This window comes from Barbus barbus (genome assembly GCF_936440315.1).
Source record: "Barbus barbus genome assembly, chromosome: 30".
Taxonomy (NCBI): Eukaryota; Metazoa; Chordata; class Actinopteri; order Cypriniformes; family Cyprinidae; genus Barbus; species Barbus barbus.
Window position 1 is genome coordinate 18335129 of NC_136758.1, and position 13725 is coordinate 18348853.

The window sequence follows — 13725 nt, forward strand, 5'->3', positions numbered from 1 at the left end:
CTCAAAACACGTCTTATTTAGCGGTTCAGTATTGCATGATTTGTAGATTATATTTAATAGTTTACACTTTGCAAAAACCTTTTCAATTAGTTTTAAAAGGTAACATTACATTCTTAAGGACTCTACACTTACGTTTCTTTTCAGGAGCACTAGTGCTTCTACTTAAAAAAATAAAAAAATAAATTAGGAACACCTTCTGATCAATGACAGAAATTGAACTTACTATTATAAGATGATGTTTGACTCAAAGTATTTTTTTAACCTTTGTAATGCCATTTTTATCTTTATTAAATGTATGTCATATGTTGTGCCAAAATTAGATTTATTAACTTTTTGTAAAAAATAAATAAATAAATAAATTATTAAACAATAAATTCATTTAAAATAATAAGATACAATCAGGAAGACCTGAAATCAGCATTTCTTAATTAATCTTTGCACGGAACAGAAGAGCACAAATGTGGAATATTTACAGACTTTTTAACAAGACTCAGAGGTGGCATTAATACATTTAATAAAAACAATGTTATGAGATTGAATACAGAAACATTAAACAATTAAAATGTATACTTTAAAAATGAAACTCCCAGTAGGTGGCAGCAAGTCACTGTCTGTCACTGAATCATTCATCTAATCGATTCGTTCAAACTGCTGATTCATTAAGGAATGAAGCAAGTGACTCTCTTTATGAATGGATCATAGAATCATCGACTCACTAGATTTGTTCAAAAACAAAGATTCATTCGTAATCGAAACAGCGCTGTTTGCTTGGAGATGCGCAGTGGCTCAGCTGTGACTTTATTTCATCAACAAAATAGTTCTCAACAGATCAGACAAGTGTTCCTAAAATGTAAGTCGCTTTATATTAACTTTTGAATAAAATCAATAATGTATAAATCTGTTGTATTAATTAAATTTCACATTTGCAAACTCTTTATAATCATTAAGTTCATCGCGATCTCACAAACTTCTATTTTAGTGAATGAAGCTCTCTACACTGCAAACTGAATCTATCATTTCTACACTTTGTTTGTTACAATGAATGACAAACTGCAGTCTGCTGTCATGATCTGTGCTGTGAGGAGCAGCACGCGCAGAAATAGAGAAGCATTTCCATTGGCTGCAGTCTGCTCTTGATGGCCAATCAAAGACGGCATTGCCCAGCAAACCATAGACACAAATATCCCGCTACATTTTGTTTAGTCTGCACTGCACTACGGTTTATGCAGAACTGGGATCGCTTTTCTAGTCTTTTGAATGGATATAATATAGAAATCATTTTAATTTTCAAATAAATCTAACCAGTTGGAAATGAAACGCCGTCCCACCTCGAAATTCACTCCCCGGACTCCGTCCCCCCGCGTCCCCCCCCCCATTTCCACCACTGGTTGTAAGGTATCTGTAAAGGTTTTTTTTGTGACGTTATATTATGCTGATTTGTGTAGCCCTTATAGCTACATGTGATGTTGTCCGTATTGTCTTTTTCCTTCCACTTATATTGGGGGTGTCGTGGGGAGATATAGACATCTGTCAGGCGCCGCCAGAGATTTAAAATAAAATTATTTTTGTCGGCTTTAAGCAGGCAGATTATTAATGACTAATAGAACATTTAACTGAGCTCATGGAGGTAGTGTTGAAAACATGAAGATAATTTAAAATGTAATAGAATTCACATTGCATGATCCATCAAAAATGTTTTACAAAAGATATTAAAAAAAAAATCCAGAGCATGGTGTACGAGTTGGATTGCCATGTAACAATACAATTACATGTAAAATGTCATCGTTAACTATGTCTGACATGAAAACTACGCAATAAGCTAGTCCCATGAAATAAGAAATAGCAAATAACTCATAATAAATTTCCATTATGTTACAGTCAGGTCCATAAATATTGGGACATCGACACAATTCTAACATTTTTGGCTCTATACACCACCACAATGGATTTCAAATGAAACGAACAAGATGTGCTTTAACTGCAGACTGTCAGCTTTAATTTGAGGGTATTTACATCCAAATCAGGTGAACGGTGTAGGAATTACAACAGTTTGCATATGTGCCTCCCACTTGTTCGTTTCATTTGAAATTCATTGTGGTGGTGTATAGAGCCAAAAATGTTAGAATTGTGTCGATAGCAAAATTTGTCTGGTCCACATCTGGGCCACAACCTTGCATCACTTCTTGCCCAATTCTGGCTGGGTCCCCGGCCCAAAACTGGCCCATGGACTAAAAACCGACTCAAACTATTTCCTCTGGCCCAGATGCGACCCACGCCCTGTAAAATTACTCTTATTTATTGATCTGGCCCAGATCTGGCCCCCATACATATTTTATGTGGCCCAGGTCTGGCCCAGACACTTTAAGCCAGATCCGGCTGAGACTTGGCTTGATCCCCAGGCCAAATGTGGCCCAGAACCTGCTAAATGTAATTCAGCAGTGAAACACAAAAACAACCATTTAAAAACATTAAAAAGGCTTTTATTATAAAATTACCAAATACTTTAATATAAATATGTATTAACAATGAACAAATGCACTACAGTATAAACATTAACACTTTTTAAACCACAAACAACTAAATTATATTTACTGTATATTTTATTTATATATATATATATATATATATATATATATATATACACACACACACACACATTGTGTCATAATTCAGTTCAGTTCTTATCAAATGGCGTCAGTGCAGTCAAGTGAATAATATTGCTGAATATTAAGTGTCTTCAACTAAGCAAGACAAAAGGCAACAGTGACGAGGAACCCAAACAAGACCAGGCTCAGTCAGGAAACCAGTTCTCCTCTGGCCAAACAAATGAACGTGGTGTGATTATTCCAGGCTGCACAAGTCAGATTGTGGATTGATACCATTCAAAATATTTCATCCAACTTCTTCTGCTCGAAGAAACATCATGCCAGTAGATGAAGCTGGTAAAAAGGGTCTGTGCAGAGGTCTTGTCTTTGCTGAGGATCTGTGCTGGGGCCATCAATGAGGTCTTCACAGGGATCTGTCATCTTGTTGACATGGTCTCCACTGATATTCAGGGATGTGTTGTGGTCATTCCCAGGAGCAGATCCACCGTCTGGCCTGGATACCGGCTCGATCAGCTGATTACTGTAACCTAGGGATAAGGGTGAGACAGTAAATAAGCGACTAATATAAGCATTGATGTCATTCTTCTTACAAATTAACAAGTACATTAGATATTATGGGAAGTGTTGCTGCTTAAACTAATTGGTGCAGCATAAAAATACTTTAAGGGATTTGAATTATAGAAATGTGATAGTGTGTCATGTGTATGGAAGGTTAAAGAGATGGGACTTTTAAACTCACAGAGTGTGTCTGTCTCCTGAAGTCCACCCTTTTGATCTGCCACCTCTTCAAAGTCCCCTTGACCTCCATTTCAGCAGCATTAAAGGTTTTCCAAATTGCAGCCTTGAAATATATGTATAAATATATATTGTAAGGTAATTATTAAATCTTAAGCATTAGTTTTTTAGTCATTAGGACCAGACCCAGAATTCGCACCTGATATGTTTGATGAATGTTCATGCATAAGTTCATGCAGCAGCTCAATTTCTGTAAAAAAAAAAAAAAAAAAAAAAAAAAGTCAGATTACATATATAAAGTGTTTAGATTAAACTTTATTTTTTTTTGCTCATAATAATCCCCACCACGGTAAAACAAGTACCTTCATACTGCATATATATGCTTCAAAAGTTCATTCACTCTAAAAACTGAACCTGCTCTTGTGCAGCAGACAGATTAGGCCTCCATTCAAGAACAAAACATGATGCACTTACATTTTACGGCTTTCTCTTATGTATCTAAAGTGTTTTTCTGTGTCAGAGCTTCCCACACGGCAGTGTTACCACAAGATAAATATTATTATTAAATTCAGCAGTGGAAACTTTAACTTAGCAGGTGCTATAACAGCGTGCTCAGTTTGATTCACAAACAAATGACTCATTTGAATGGTTAAGTGAATCAAATCAGAGTCACTCGTATAGATATTTACGGCGCCAGCAGCGGAGTCGACTCCTATGATTCAATAACAATCACTCGTTGAAAAAGACGATCGAATGAATTTTAGCAAACAAAATAGAATTTAACTTAGTCAAATTGAATTGGCTAACATTATCGTGCACTGGATACAGCTCATCGTTTTTTTATATAAAAACATTTTTTTTCTAAAGAGACCGTGCCTAACAGTTGGGCCTAACGTTACTCATCAACACTCAATATATCCCATCTTAAACCTCCTAATAGAAACCATCTAAATACTCTTCGTGGCATTTAAAACATCAAACAACACGCGACTGAATATTAAATAACTTACTTTTTGCAGCTGAAGTATTCCTCTTGAGAACTGTTCCCGCCGAAATCTCCTAACCTCCAGATCTTTCTCTCAGGCGCGGATCTCCTTAATTCTAGCAGCGGCCCGCCGGAGACTAAACTAACCCGGGCCAGAGATAGAGACACTAAACTAACCCGGACCAGAGATAGAGACACTAAACTAACCCGGGCCAGAGATAAACTAACCCGGGCCAGAGATAGAGACACTAAACTAACCTGGACCAGAGATAGAGACACTAAACTAACCCGGGCCAGAGATAGAGACACTAAACTAACCCGGACCAGAGATAGAGACACTAAACTAACCCGGGCCAGAGATAGAGACACTAAACTAACCCGGACCAGAGATAGAGACACTAAACTAACCCGGGCCAGAGATAGAGACACTAAACTAACCCGGACCAGAGATAGAGACACTAAACTAACCCGGGCCAGAGATAGAGACACTAAACTAACCCGGGCCAGAGATAGAGACACTAAACTAACCCGGACCAGAGATAGAGACACTAAACTAACCCGGGCCAGAGATAGAGACACTAAACTAACCCGGGCCAGAGATAGAGACACTAAACTAACCCGGGCCAGAGATAGAGACACTAAACTAACCCGGGCCAGAGATAAACTAACCCGGGCCAGAGATAGAGACACTAAATTAACCTGGACCAGAGATAGAGACACTAAACTAACCCGGGCCAGAGATAGAGACACTAAACTAACCCGGACCAGAGATAGATACACTAAACTAACCCGGGCCAGAGATAAACTAACCCGGGCCAGAGATAGAGACACTAAACTAACCCGGACCAGAGATAGACACTAAACTAACCCGGGCCAGAGATAGAGACATTAAACTAACCCGGACCAGAGATAGAGACACTAAACTAACTCGGGCCAGAGATAGAGACACTAAACTAACCCGGACCAGAGATAGAGACACTAAACTAACCCGGGCCAGAGATAGAGACACTAAACTAACCCGGGCCAGAGATAGAGACACTAAACTAACCCGGGCCAGAGATAGAGACACTAAACTAACCCGGACCAGAGATAGAGACACTAAACTAACCCGGGCCAGAGATAGAGACACTAAACTAACCCGGGCCAGAGATAGAGACACTAAACTAACCCGGACCAGAGATAGAGACACTAAACTAACTCGGGCCAGAGATAGAGACACTAAACTAACCCGGACCAGAGATAGATACACACAACTACACCGAGTGTAGACCTGCCGCGCGTACAGCAGCTTTCAGCCGAGATCGGCCCAGATAGAAAAAGCCGTCTGTCAGCCAGAAGTGTTTTGTAGAGTCAGAGCGGCTCTGGTCCATTATCTTCTCACCGATGCCGAGACAGAGCCGACAGTGCCGCATTTCAGCCAGAATCGGCCCGAGTGTGCTTGATATCTGCGCGACGATTCCAGGATTACATCGACAAAATAATCTCGTGGCTACGACATATTATCACACTCCCACGAGTTAATATGTTGTGGCCAGGACAAAACTAGCCTAAATGAACCGAACATATCCCCTCCCGGTCGCAGTAAAGGCTTCGTTCGACTTTTCGGAGATCATCTACTCTTCCCTGTGGATGACCTCTGACCTACTTTCTGTAGATCTGAATTTCTGGCTTTGAATTTTAAATATTAAATTTAATGTTCCGAATTTCTTCTTCATCTTGAAAACTTGAAGCTGTATTTTTTAAAACTGGATATTTGCATTCAAAGAATTCAGAAAAAAAAAATCTGCTGTTTGAAAATACGTCTATTAAAAAAACTGCCATAAAAAAAATCAGTTGTTTAATTTCAAATGTTCATTATTCAAGTTTAAAAAAATTCTAATTCAGAACTATGTTAAGTGCCACATTATATTCGGTTTTGTTAAATGACACCTGTCAGTAATTCAAATTGACACAATTCAAATTCAAATAGTTTTGTCATATTATAAGCTCCATATCCAACCTGCCTTTATTTACTTGTAATTTAATATCATTTTCAATGACTTAAAATTGTATCCTGTTCATCGTAAGTAGGTTTTCAGAATGAATTGTATCGTTGTTAACAATGCCATCTGGAAGTGCTGGGTCACTTCACTTGAAACGATAAAAGATGACGTTTCAAATAATTGCAGCCATGTTTGCTGAGGACATTTGCTGTACAAACTAAAATTATTTTGTAACAAATGTGGTCAAGCCTTTAAATGTCACAATGGCTCAAACTCAACCAAATTGCTTCAATTCTCCTAATTAATCCAGCATATAGTGCAAAACCATTTTACAACTGTAGTGTTATTACAGATTTCTGATAAGCTAATATCGATGGTGTTTATACATATAGTAGATCTCTAACCTTCTGTCCTATAGTGAGTACAAAGTTTTTTTTTTTTTTTTTATAAAATTGATTTATTAGCCAATGAAGATCTGTGTGCTGAAAAGTGTTGGCAAAATAAATAGTAGCTTAATTTTTTTCAGTTCCATTCTCTGAATAGTTTGATTTCTCCACTACACAACTATTGCTGGTTTTGTTATTAAATTCTTTGTGGACTGTGCGAAGCTGCACCAGAATAATTATACAACATAGCTATAATGATAACAATGCATGTCATAAATATCCTTAGTCATATATATTGCATGTAATTACCCTGAAATGTTCTGTGGACTTTGCGCATATTAATTTGCACGAAAACAAAACCTTGCAAAGAATAGAAACTTATACGAGAAGGATCCTGACCTCATGTGTTAAATGGCCTTGTTTTGGAGATAACATTGTCATTATAAATACATAAGAGAGCTCATACAAAGTGCAGATCACTAGTGCTGGAGAAACACATCCACCAAACCAGATCACTGCTGCCCACCGTGATGGAGTAAGTTTTTTTTTTTTTTTTTTTTTTGATTTATGAAAAAAAAAAAATCTAATAATGTGGATATTTTAAGAATCAGTGATACCATAAAATATTGTCTTATTTTTTTCATTTAAGTCACGGGTATTTCTAGAACTAATACTTTTATTTTTAAGATTACTTACCATCACTAGATTACTCACCATGACTCCTTTTCTTCTCTTTGAGGATTTGTTGATTTTTTTAAATTGTACATTCGAATCAGTTTCTCAATGTCCTCTGATCCAAATGTTGTGTCAGCAGTGAATGTCCTTGTAAGACTTATTTCTTTTTCTCTGTAACTCCAGTTCCACACTGAAAAGCAACCTCAAGAGGCTGGAGTGCCACTTCACCTGGGATCTGGGGCAATATCGAAATGAGCTCCAGGGGTTGAGGAGGAACATGCTAGATGTGGAGCAGCAGGCGTGTATCAGACTGATTCACTATTATAACCTCCTGGGCTACATCCAACAGGCTCTCGGCTTCAACACAGACGCACTGAAGTACCTGCACAAAGCAGAAAGTGTGATGCAGGAGCAAGGAACAGAAGAAGCTGGAGTCCGACTGCAGGTTAACAAGGCTAACCTGGCTTGGGTCTACTTCCTTATGGGAGAGATGGATAAGAGCAAAGGATACCTAGAAGAGGCGGAGAGGCTTCAGCGAATGCATCCTGCTCCACCTGAATGTGCTTTACACCCTGAAGTCAGTGGAGAAAAGGGCTGGACGCTGGTGAAGTTCAACAAATCCAAGAAGCGGCAGGCGATTGATTGTTTTAAGATGGCTTTGAAAGCAGAACCAGAAAGGAAGGAATGGCACAAAGGTCTTGCCATAGCCATGAGCAGGGCATATATAACGTCTGAATTTACTAAACAGCTGGAGGCTGACATACTAAAGCAGGTGAAAACGGCAGCAGAGATGGACCCAAATGATTTGTTCCTTCAATCCCTTTATATACTAAAAAGGTTTGAGGTGCAGGCAGAAAAAAATGATAAGGAGGTACAGAGTTTAGTAGAGAGATCCATTAATACGGGAAACTTGGAGGGTTTGGGTTATATTCTTGAATATTTTAAGAAAATATCCAATATCCAGAGAGCGATTCAAGAAGGACAAAGGGTTCAGGAAAAGTTCCCCACTTCCCCTAAAGTTTGGAGAAACCTGTCAAATTTATACAAATGGAAACTGTTTGCTATGAATAATTACAGCCAGGAAAGGGAGATCTTGACTCAGACATGCGTGAAGCTGTTTGAGAAGTTTGTCAAACATTACCCAGATTGTGTCAGAGGATGGTTAGCCCTTGCATCAATTTACCGTTACGCACACAACACTAAGAGAGCCAATGAGATTTACCAGCAGCTCCTGTCAGAGAAAGATGATCTCCCTCCTCACACACAACAGTTCCTGTACTATAGTTATGCCTGCCATCTACATCAGAGTAGACAGTCCAGAGACCAATCAATCAACTTTCTCATGAAAGCAGCAGAAATCCAAAACATTTCAGAGGACAAACAGAAAAGCATAGAGATTCTTGAACAAACTGTGAAGAATGGCATAAGCTCTCGCTGTGAGGAGATTTCACAATTTTTAAAGAGAGTTCTTAATGACAAGTAAATATTCTCTTTATTTCACTTATTCATGCAAAAGTGAATAAATAAGTGTTTATGTGCGGTCATGTTTACCATTGTTTGGGGAATTTTCTTGGGTTTCACCGGGAAACCATTTGCAGTGAAATTTGCAGTAGGTTTAAGTTGGTCATAAGGAATCACTTCTTTTAATAATAAAGTAATTTTAGTAATTTTAAAGTTACTTCTGTGTGAGTTGTGCATAGAATATATATATATATTTTTTTTGTGTGGTTTTACATTTCTCGTAGCAATGGCAATGACAAATTATCAGACAGTGTCCATTTCACTTTTACCCTGTATTTAAGATATTTAGCCTAACACAATATGAAGTATCTTTTTTATAAATAGTTTCCCTGTATGTCTAATTGCAAGAATAACAGCTGATAAGGAGTCATCTCTATCCAGTGACGTGACACACTTTGATAATGCAGAAATTTTCCATCCCATGACCTGCAATAAAATCACTTCTTGTATGGAACTCGATAAATCTGTTTATTGTTTGTGACTTCATTGCCTGTTTCTGTTGACATGGAAAATATTTGACTGACTTTAAATACACAATGAATCTGATGAATAGAGATAGATCAAGCAGCAAAGTCTGCTGGACACAATAACATAAATGTTTAAAAGAGTTTGACTTTGTAAATAGTAGCTCGTACTGAGAGTGGAGCTGAGTATAAATGTTTGATTACACTTTATAAGGTAATTAATATCAACATTTCTCAATACATTATTAATGTTAATATTTAATGGAACAGCTAACGAACTAAAATTGACAGATGTGTTTTTACTGTAAACTAACATTAACAAAGATGAATAAATACTGCATTATATATATATATATATATACACACACAAATACAGGTGCTGGTCATAAAATTAGAATATCATGAAAAAGTTGATTTATTTCAGTAATACCATTCAAAAAGTGAAACTTGTATATTAGATTCATTCATTACACACAGACTGATATATTTCAAATGTTTATTTCCTTTAATTTTGATGATTATAACTGACAAATGAAAGTCCCAAAATCAGTATCTCAGAAAATTAGAATATCAATTAAGACCAATGCAAAGAAAATGATTTTTTAGAAATGTTGGCCAACTGAAAAGTATGAACATGAAAAGTATGAGCATGTACAGCACTCAATATTTAGTAGGGGCTCCTTTGGCCTGGATTACTGCAGCAATGCGGCGTGGCATGGAGTCGATCAGTCTGTGGCACTGCTCAGGTGTTATGAGAGCCCATGTTGCTCTGATAGTGGCCTTCAGCTCTTCTGAATTGTTGGGTCTGGCGTATTGCATCTTCCTCTTCACAATACCCCATAGGTTTTCTCTTGTCAGGCGAGTTTGCTGGCCAATCAAGAACAGGGATACCATGGTCCTTAAACCAGGTACTGGTAGCTTTGGCAGTGTGTGCAGGTGCCAAGTCCTGTTGGAAAATTAAATCTGCATCTCCATAAAGTTGGTCAGCAGCAGGAAGCATGAAGTGCTCTAAAACTTCCTGGTAGACGGCTGCGTTGACCTTGGACCTCAGAAAACACAATGGACCAACACCAGCAGATGACATGGCACCCCAAACCATCAATGACTGTGGAAACTTTACACTGGACCTCAAGCAACGTGGATTATGTGCCTCTCCTCTGCTCCAGACTCTGGGACCTTGATTTCCAAAGGAAATGCAAAATTTACTTTCATCAGAGAACATAACTTTGGACCACTCAGCAGCAGTCCAGTCAAGACGCTTCTGACGCTGTCTCTTGTTCAAGAGTGGCTTGACACAAGGAATGCGACAGCTGAAACCCATGTCTTGCATACGTCTGTGCGTGGTGGTTCTTGAAGCACTGACTCCAGCTGCAGTCCACTCTTTGTGAATCTCCCCCACATTTTTGAATGGGTTTTGTTTCACAATCCTCTCCAGGGTGCGGTTATCCTTATTGCTTGTACACTTTTTTCTTCCACATCTTGTCCTTCCCTTCGCCTCTCTATTAATGTGCTTGGACACAGAGCTCTGTGAACAGCCAGCCTCTTTAGCAATGAACTTTTGTGTCTTGCCCTCCTTGTACAAGGTGTCAATGGTCATCTTTTGGACAACTGTCAAGTCAGCAGTCTTCCCCATGATTGTGTAGCCTACAGAACTAGACTGAGAGACCATTTAAAGGCTTTTGCAGGTGTTTTGAGTTGATTAGCAGATTAGAGTGTGGCACCAGGTGTCTTCAATATTGAAAATTTTCACAATATTCTAATTTTCTGAGATAGTGAATTTGGGACTTTCATTTGTCAGTTATAATCGTCAAAATTAAAGGAAATAAACATTTGAAATATATCAGTCTGTGTGTAATGAATGAATCTAATATACAAGTTTCACTTTTTGAATGGTATTACTGAAATAAATCAACTTTTTCATGATATTCTAATTTTATGACCAGCACCTGTATATATATATATATATATATATGTATAAATATATATATATATAGTGCATTGTTATAAGTATTAATTTTTTTATATAATATGGTAAATATGCAAATCACTTGAAACTTTTGAATGGCCAGCCAGAACAGCAAGACAGTTGGTCTTGCCCACATAATATTATCAATATGACTTTGGACCACAGAGTACAAAGTACAGTGAATCGTGGACATGTTGTGCTGTAAAACCTGCACCTTAGGAGTTTATGCTTGAGGAAGAAGGCATGCTTTAAACTTTATCACTGTCATTAGGTAAAATGCACTTTATTCAGGAAACGAAACCTAAGCTGGAACAGAAATTTCCAAGAGAAGAATCCTGGGCTGACGTGTTTAATGACTTTGTTCAGGTAGATATGCAAGTGGTTTTATGAGCTTGATCATTATAAATACAGCATGATCTCTCAGTGACTCACATAAAGAACAAATCAACACCGCTGGAAGAAACATCTCTCAAACCGGACCACCACTGACCATTATTATGGAGTAAGTTGTTTACCATTCAAATATGCAAAAATGCTTGACAGATTTTTAGACTGTATATGGAAGTGTGTAAAAAATGTTGTAGTTGTTGCATCTGTTCAATGCCTGCTAGATATTCGATATTTTTATGTAAACAAAAACACAGCATCTTTTTTTTCTAAATGATTCTGTAACTCCAGCCTGGAACAACACCTTCAGAGGCTGGAGTGCCACTTCACCTGGGATCTGGGAAGCAGTAAAAATGAACTCAAGACGATACTGAGTAACTTGAAGGATGTGAACGAGGAAAGATGCACTTGGCTGATTCACTATTATAACCTCCTGGGCTACATCCAACAGGCTCTTGGCTCCAACACAGAAGCGCTGATGTACCTTCACAAAGCAGAAAGTGTGATACAGGAGCAGGGAACAGAAGAAGCTGGAGTCCGGCTGCAGGTTAACAAGGCTAACCTGGCTTGGGTCTACTTCCTTATCGGAGAGGTGGATAAGAGCAAAGAATACCTAGAAGAGGTGAAGAGCCTTCGGCAAATGCATCCTGCTCCACCTGGATGTGCTCTACACCCTGAAGTCAGTGGAGAAAAGGGCTGGACGCTGGTGAAGTTCAACAAATCCAAGAAGCGGCAGGCGATTGATTACTTAAATATGGCTATAAAAGCACAACCTGCAAGGAAGGAATGGCACAGAGGTCTTGCCATAGCCATGATTAAGGCATATACATTTCATTATTGCTCTCCAGAGCTTAAGGCAGAGATTCTAAAGCAGCTGAAAATTGCACATGAGAAAGACCCAAATTTGTTCCTACACGCTCTTTATTTAGAAAAACAGTCTGAGGAGCAACAAGAAGACAATGAGGAACAGATGCAAGATTTACTAGAGAAAGCTCTTGAGACTGGAGAACTGGAGTGTTTGGGTACTATTTTCAGGTATTTTAGAACCATTTCTGGAGATAAAGCTATTGATGCAGCAGAGAGAGCTCGAGAAAAGTTCCCTACCTCAAACAGAGTGTTGAAATATCTGGCAAATTGCAAAAAATGGAAGGTTTACAATATGAAGGATGACAAGATGGAAAGGAAGACATTGGCTATGAAATACACTGAGCTGTTTGAGGAGGTTGTCAGACATTATCCTGACTCACTCAGAGAAAAGGTAGCCCTTGCATCAATTCACAATTACGCAGGCAACTGTAAGAGTGCAGATGAGATTTACCAGCAGCTCCTGTTAGAGAAAGATGATCTCCTTCCCCACAGCCAACAGTATATTTACTATAGTTATGCCTGCTTTCTACACAGCTGCAGACGGTTAGAAGATTCAATCAACTTTCACATGAAAGTGGTAGAAATCCCAGATAATACAATTGACAAACAGAAGAGCATTAAGATTCTTAAAAAAATTGGGATGAATGGCAATAATCCTCGCTGTGAGGATATTTGGAATTTTCTGGAAAGAATGAATATTGACGATTAAAATGCAACAACCCTCAAAAATCACTACGGATGATGTTCTCTGTTTTACCTGATTTACAAACTATAATGGAGAAATTGAACAGAAAATTAGAACTTGTTGAACTTGTTTTAAAAATATGTATTTAATAGTTCTCTCTTTTTACCTCTGTGGCGGTATTTACCTGTTTAATGGCATTGTGTTCTATTTTAAAATAATGTCAAATGTAAGAACATTTAACCCAGGACAATATATATATATATATATATATATAGTTTTTCTCTGCATAATTAATTTCCAGAATGAAAAGTGGCCATTTCTTAAGTCTTTATTTAAGGACATAAACTCAGCAGTAATTTTCCATCCCAGAAGAAAATAATAAGAAAATAATAACAGCCAATGAACAGCCAATCAGAAAAATAGTTAGACACAAAAAGTCCAAGAATGGCCAGGCGATTGATTGTTG

General features: G+C 38.0%; 2 protein-coding genes across 2 annotated transcripts; both read left to right on the forward strand.

The window, feature by feature from the left end:
• Positions 1-7224: 7224 nt before the first annotated feature.
• On the forward strand, positions 7225-8852 carry ifit14 (interferon-induced protein with tetratricopeptide repeats 14; the record flags this gene model as incomplete). The annotated part of the gene is made up of 2 exons (XM_079386093.1): positions 7225-7229; positions 7553-8852. The coding sequence occupies 2 exons, from the start codon at positions 7225-7227 to the stop codon at positions 8850-8852; spliced, it is 1305 nt and encodes a 434-aa protein (XP_079242219.1).
• A 2718-nt stretch (positions 8853-11570) lies between these two features.
• LOC306849957 (interferon-induced protein with tetratricopeptide repeats 1-like) lies at positions 11571-13592 on the forward strand. The gene is made up of 2 exons (XM_079385349.1): positions 11571-11822; positions 11999-13592. Exons 1-2 carry the CDS (start codon positions 11818-11820, stop codon positions 13281-13283), a joined length of 1290 nt encoding a protein of 429 aa, XP_079241475.1. The 5' UTR covers positions 11571-11817; the 3' UTR covers positions 13284-13592.
• The last annotated feature ends 133 nt before the right edge of the window (positions 13593-13725 follow it).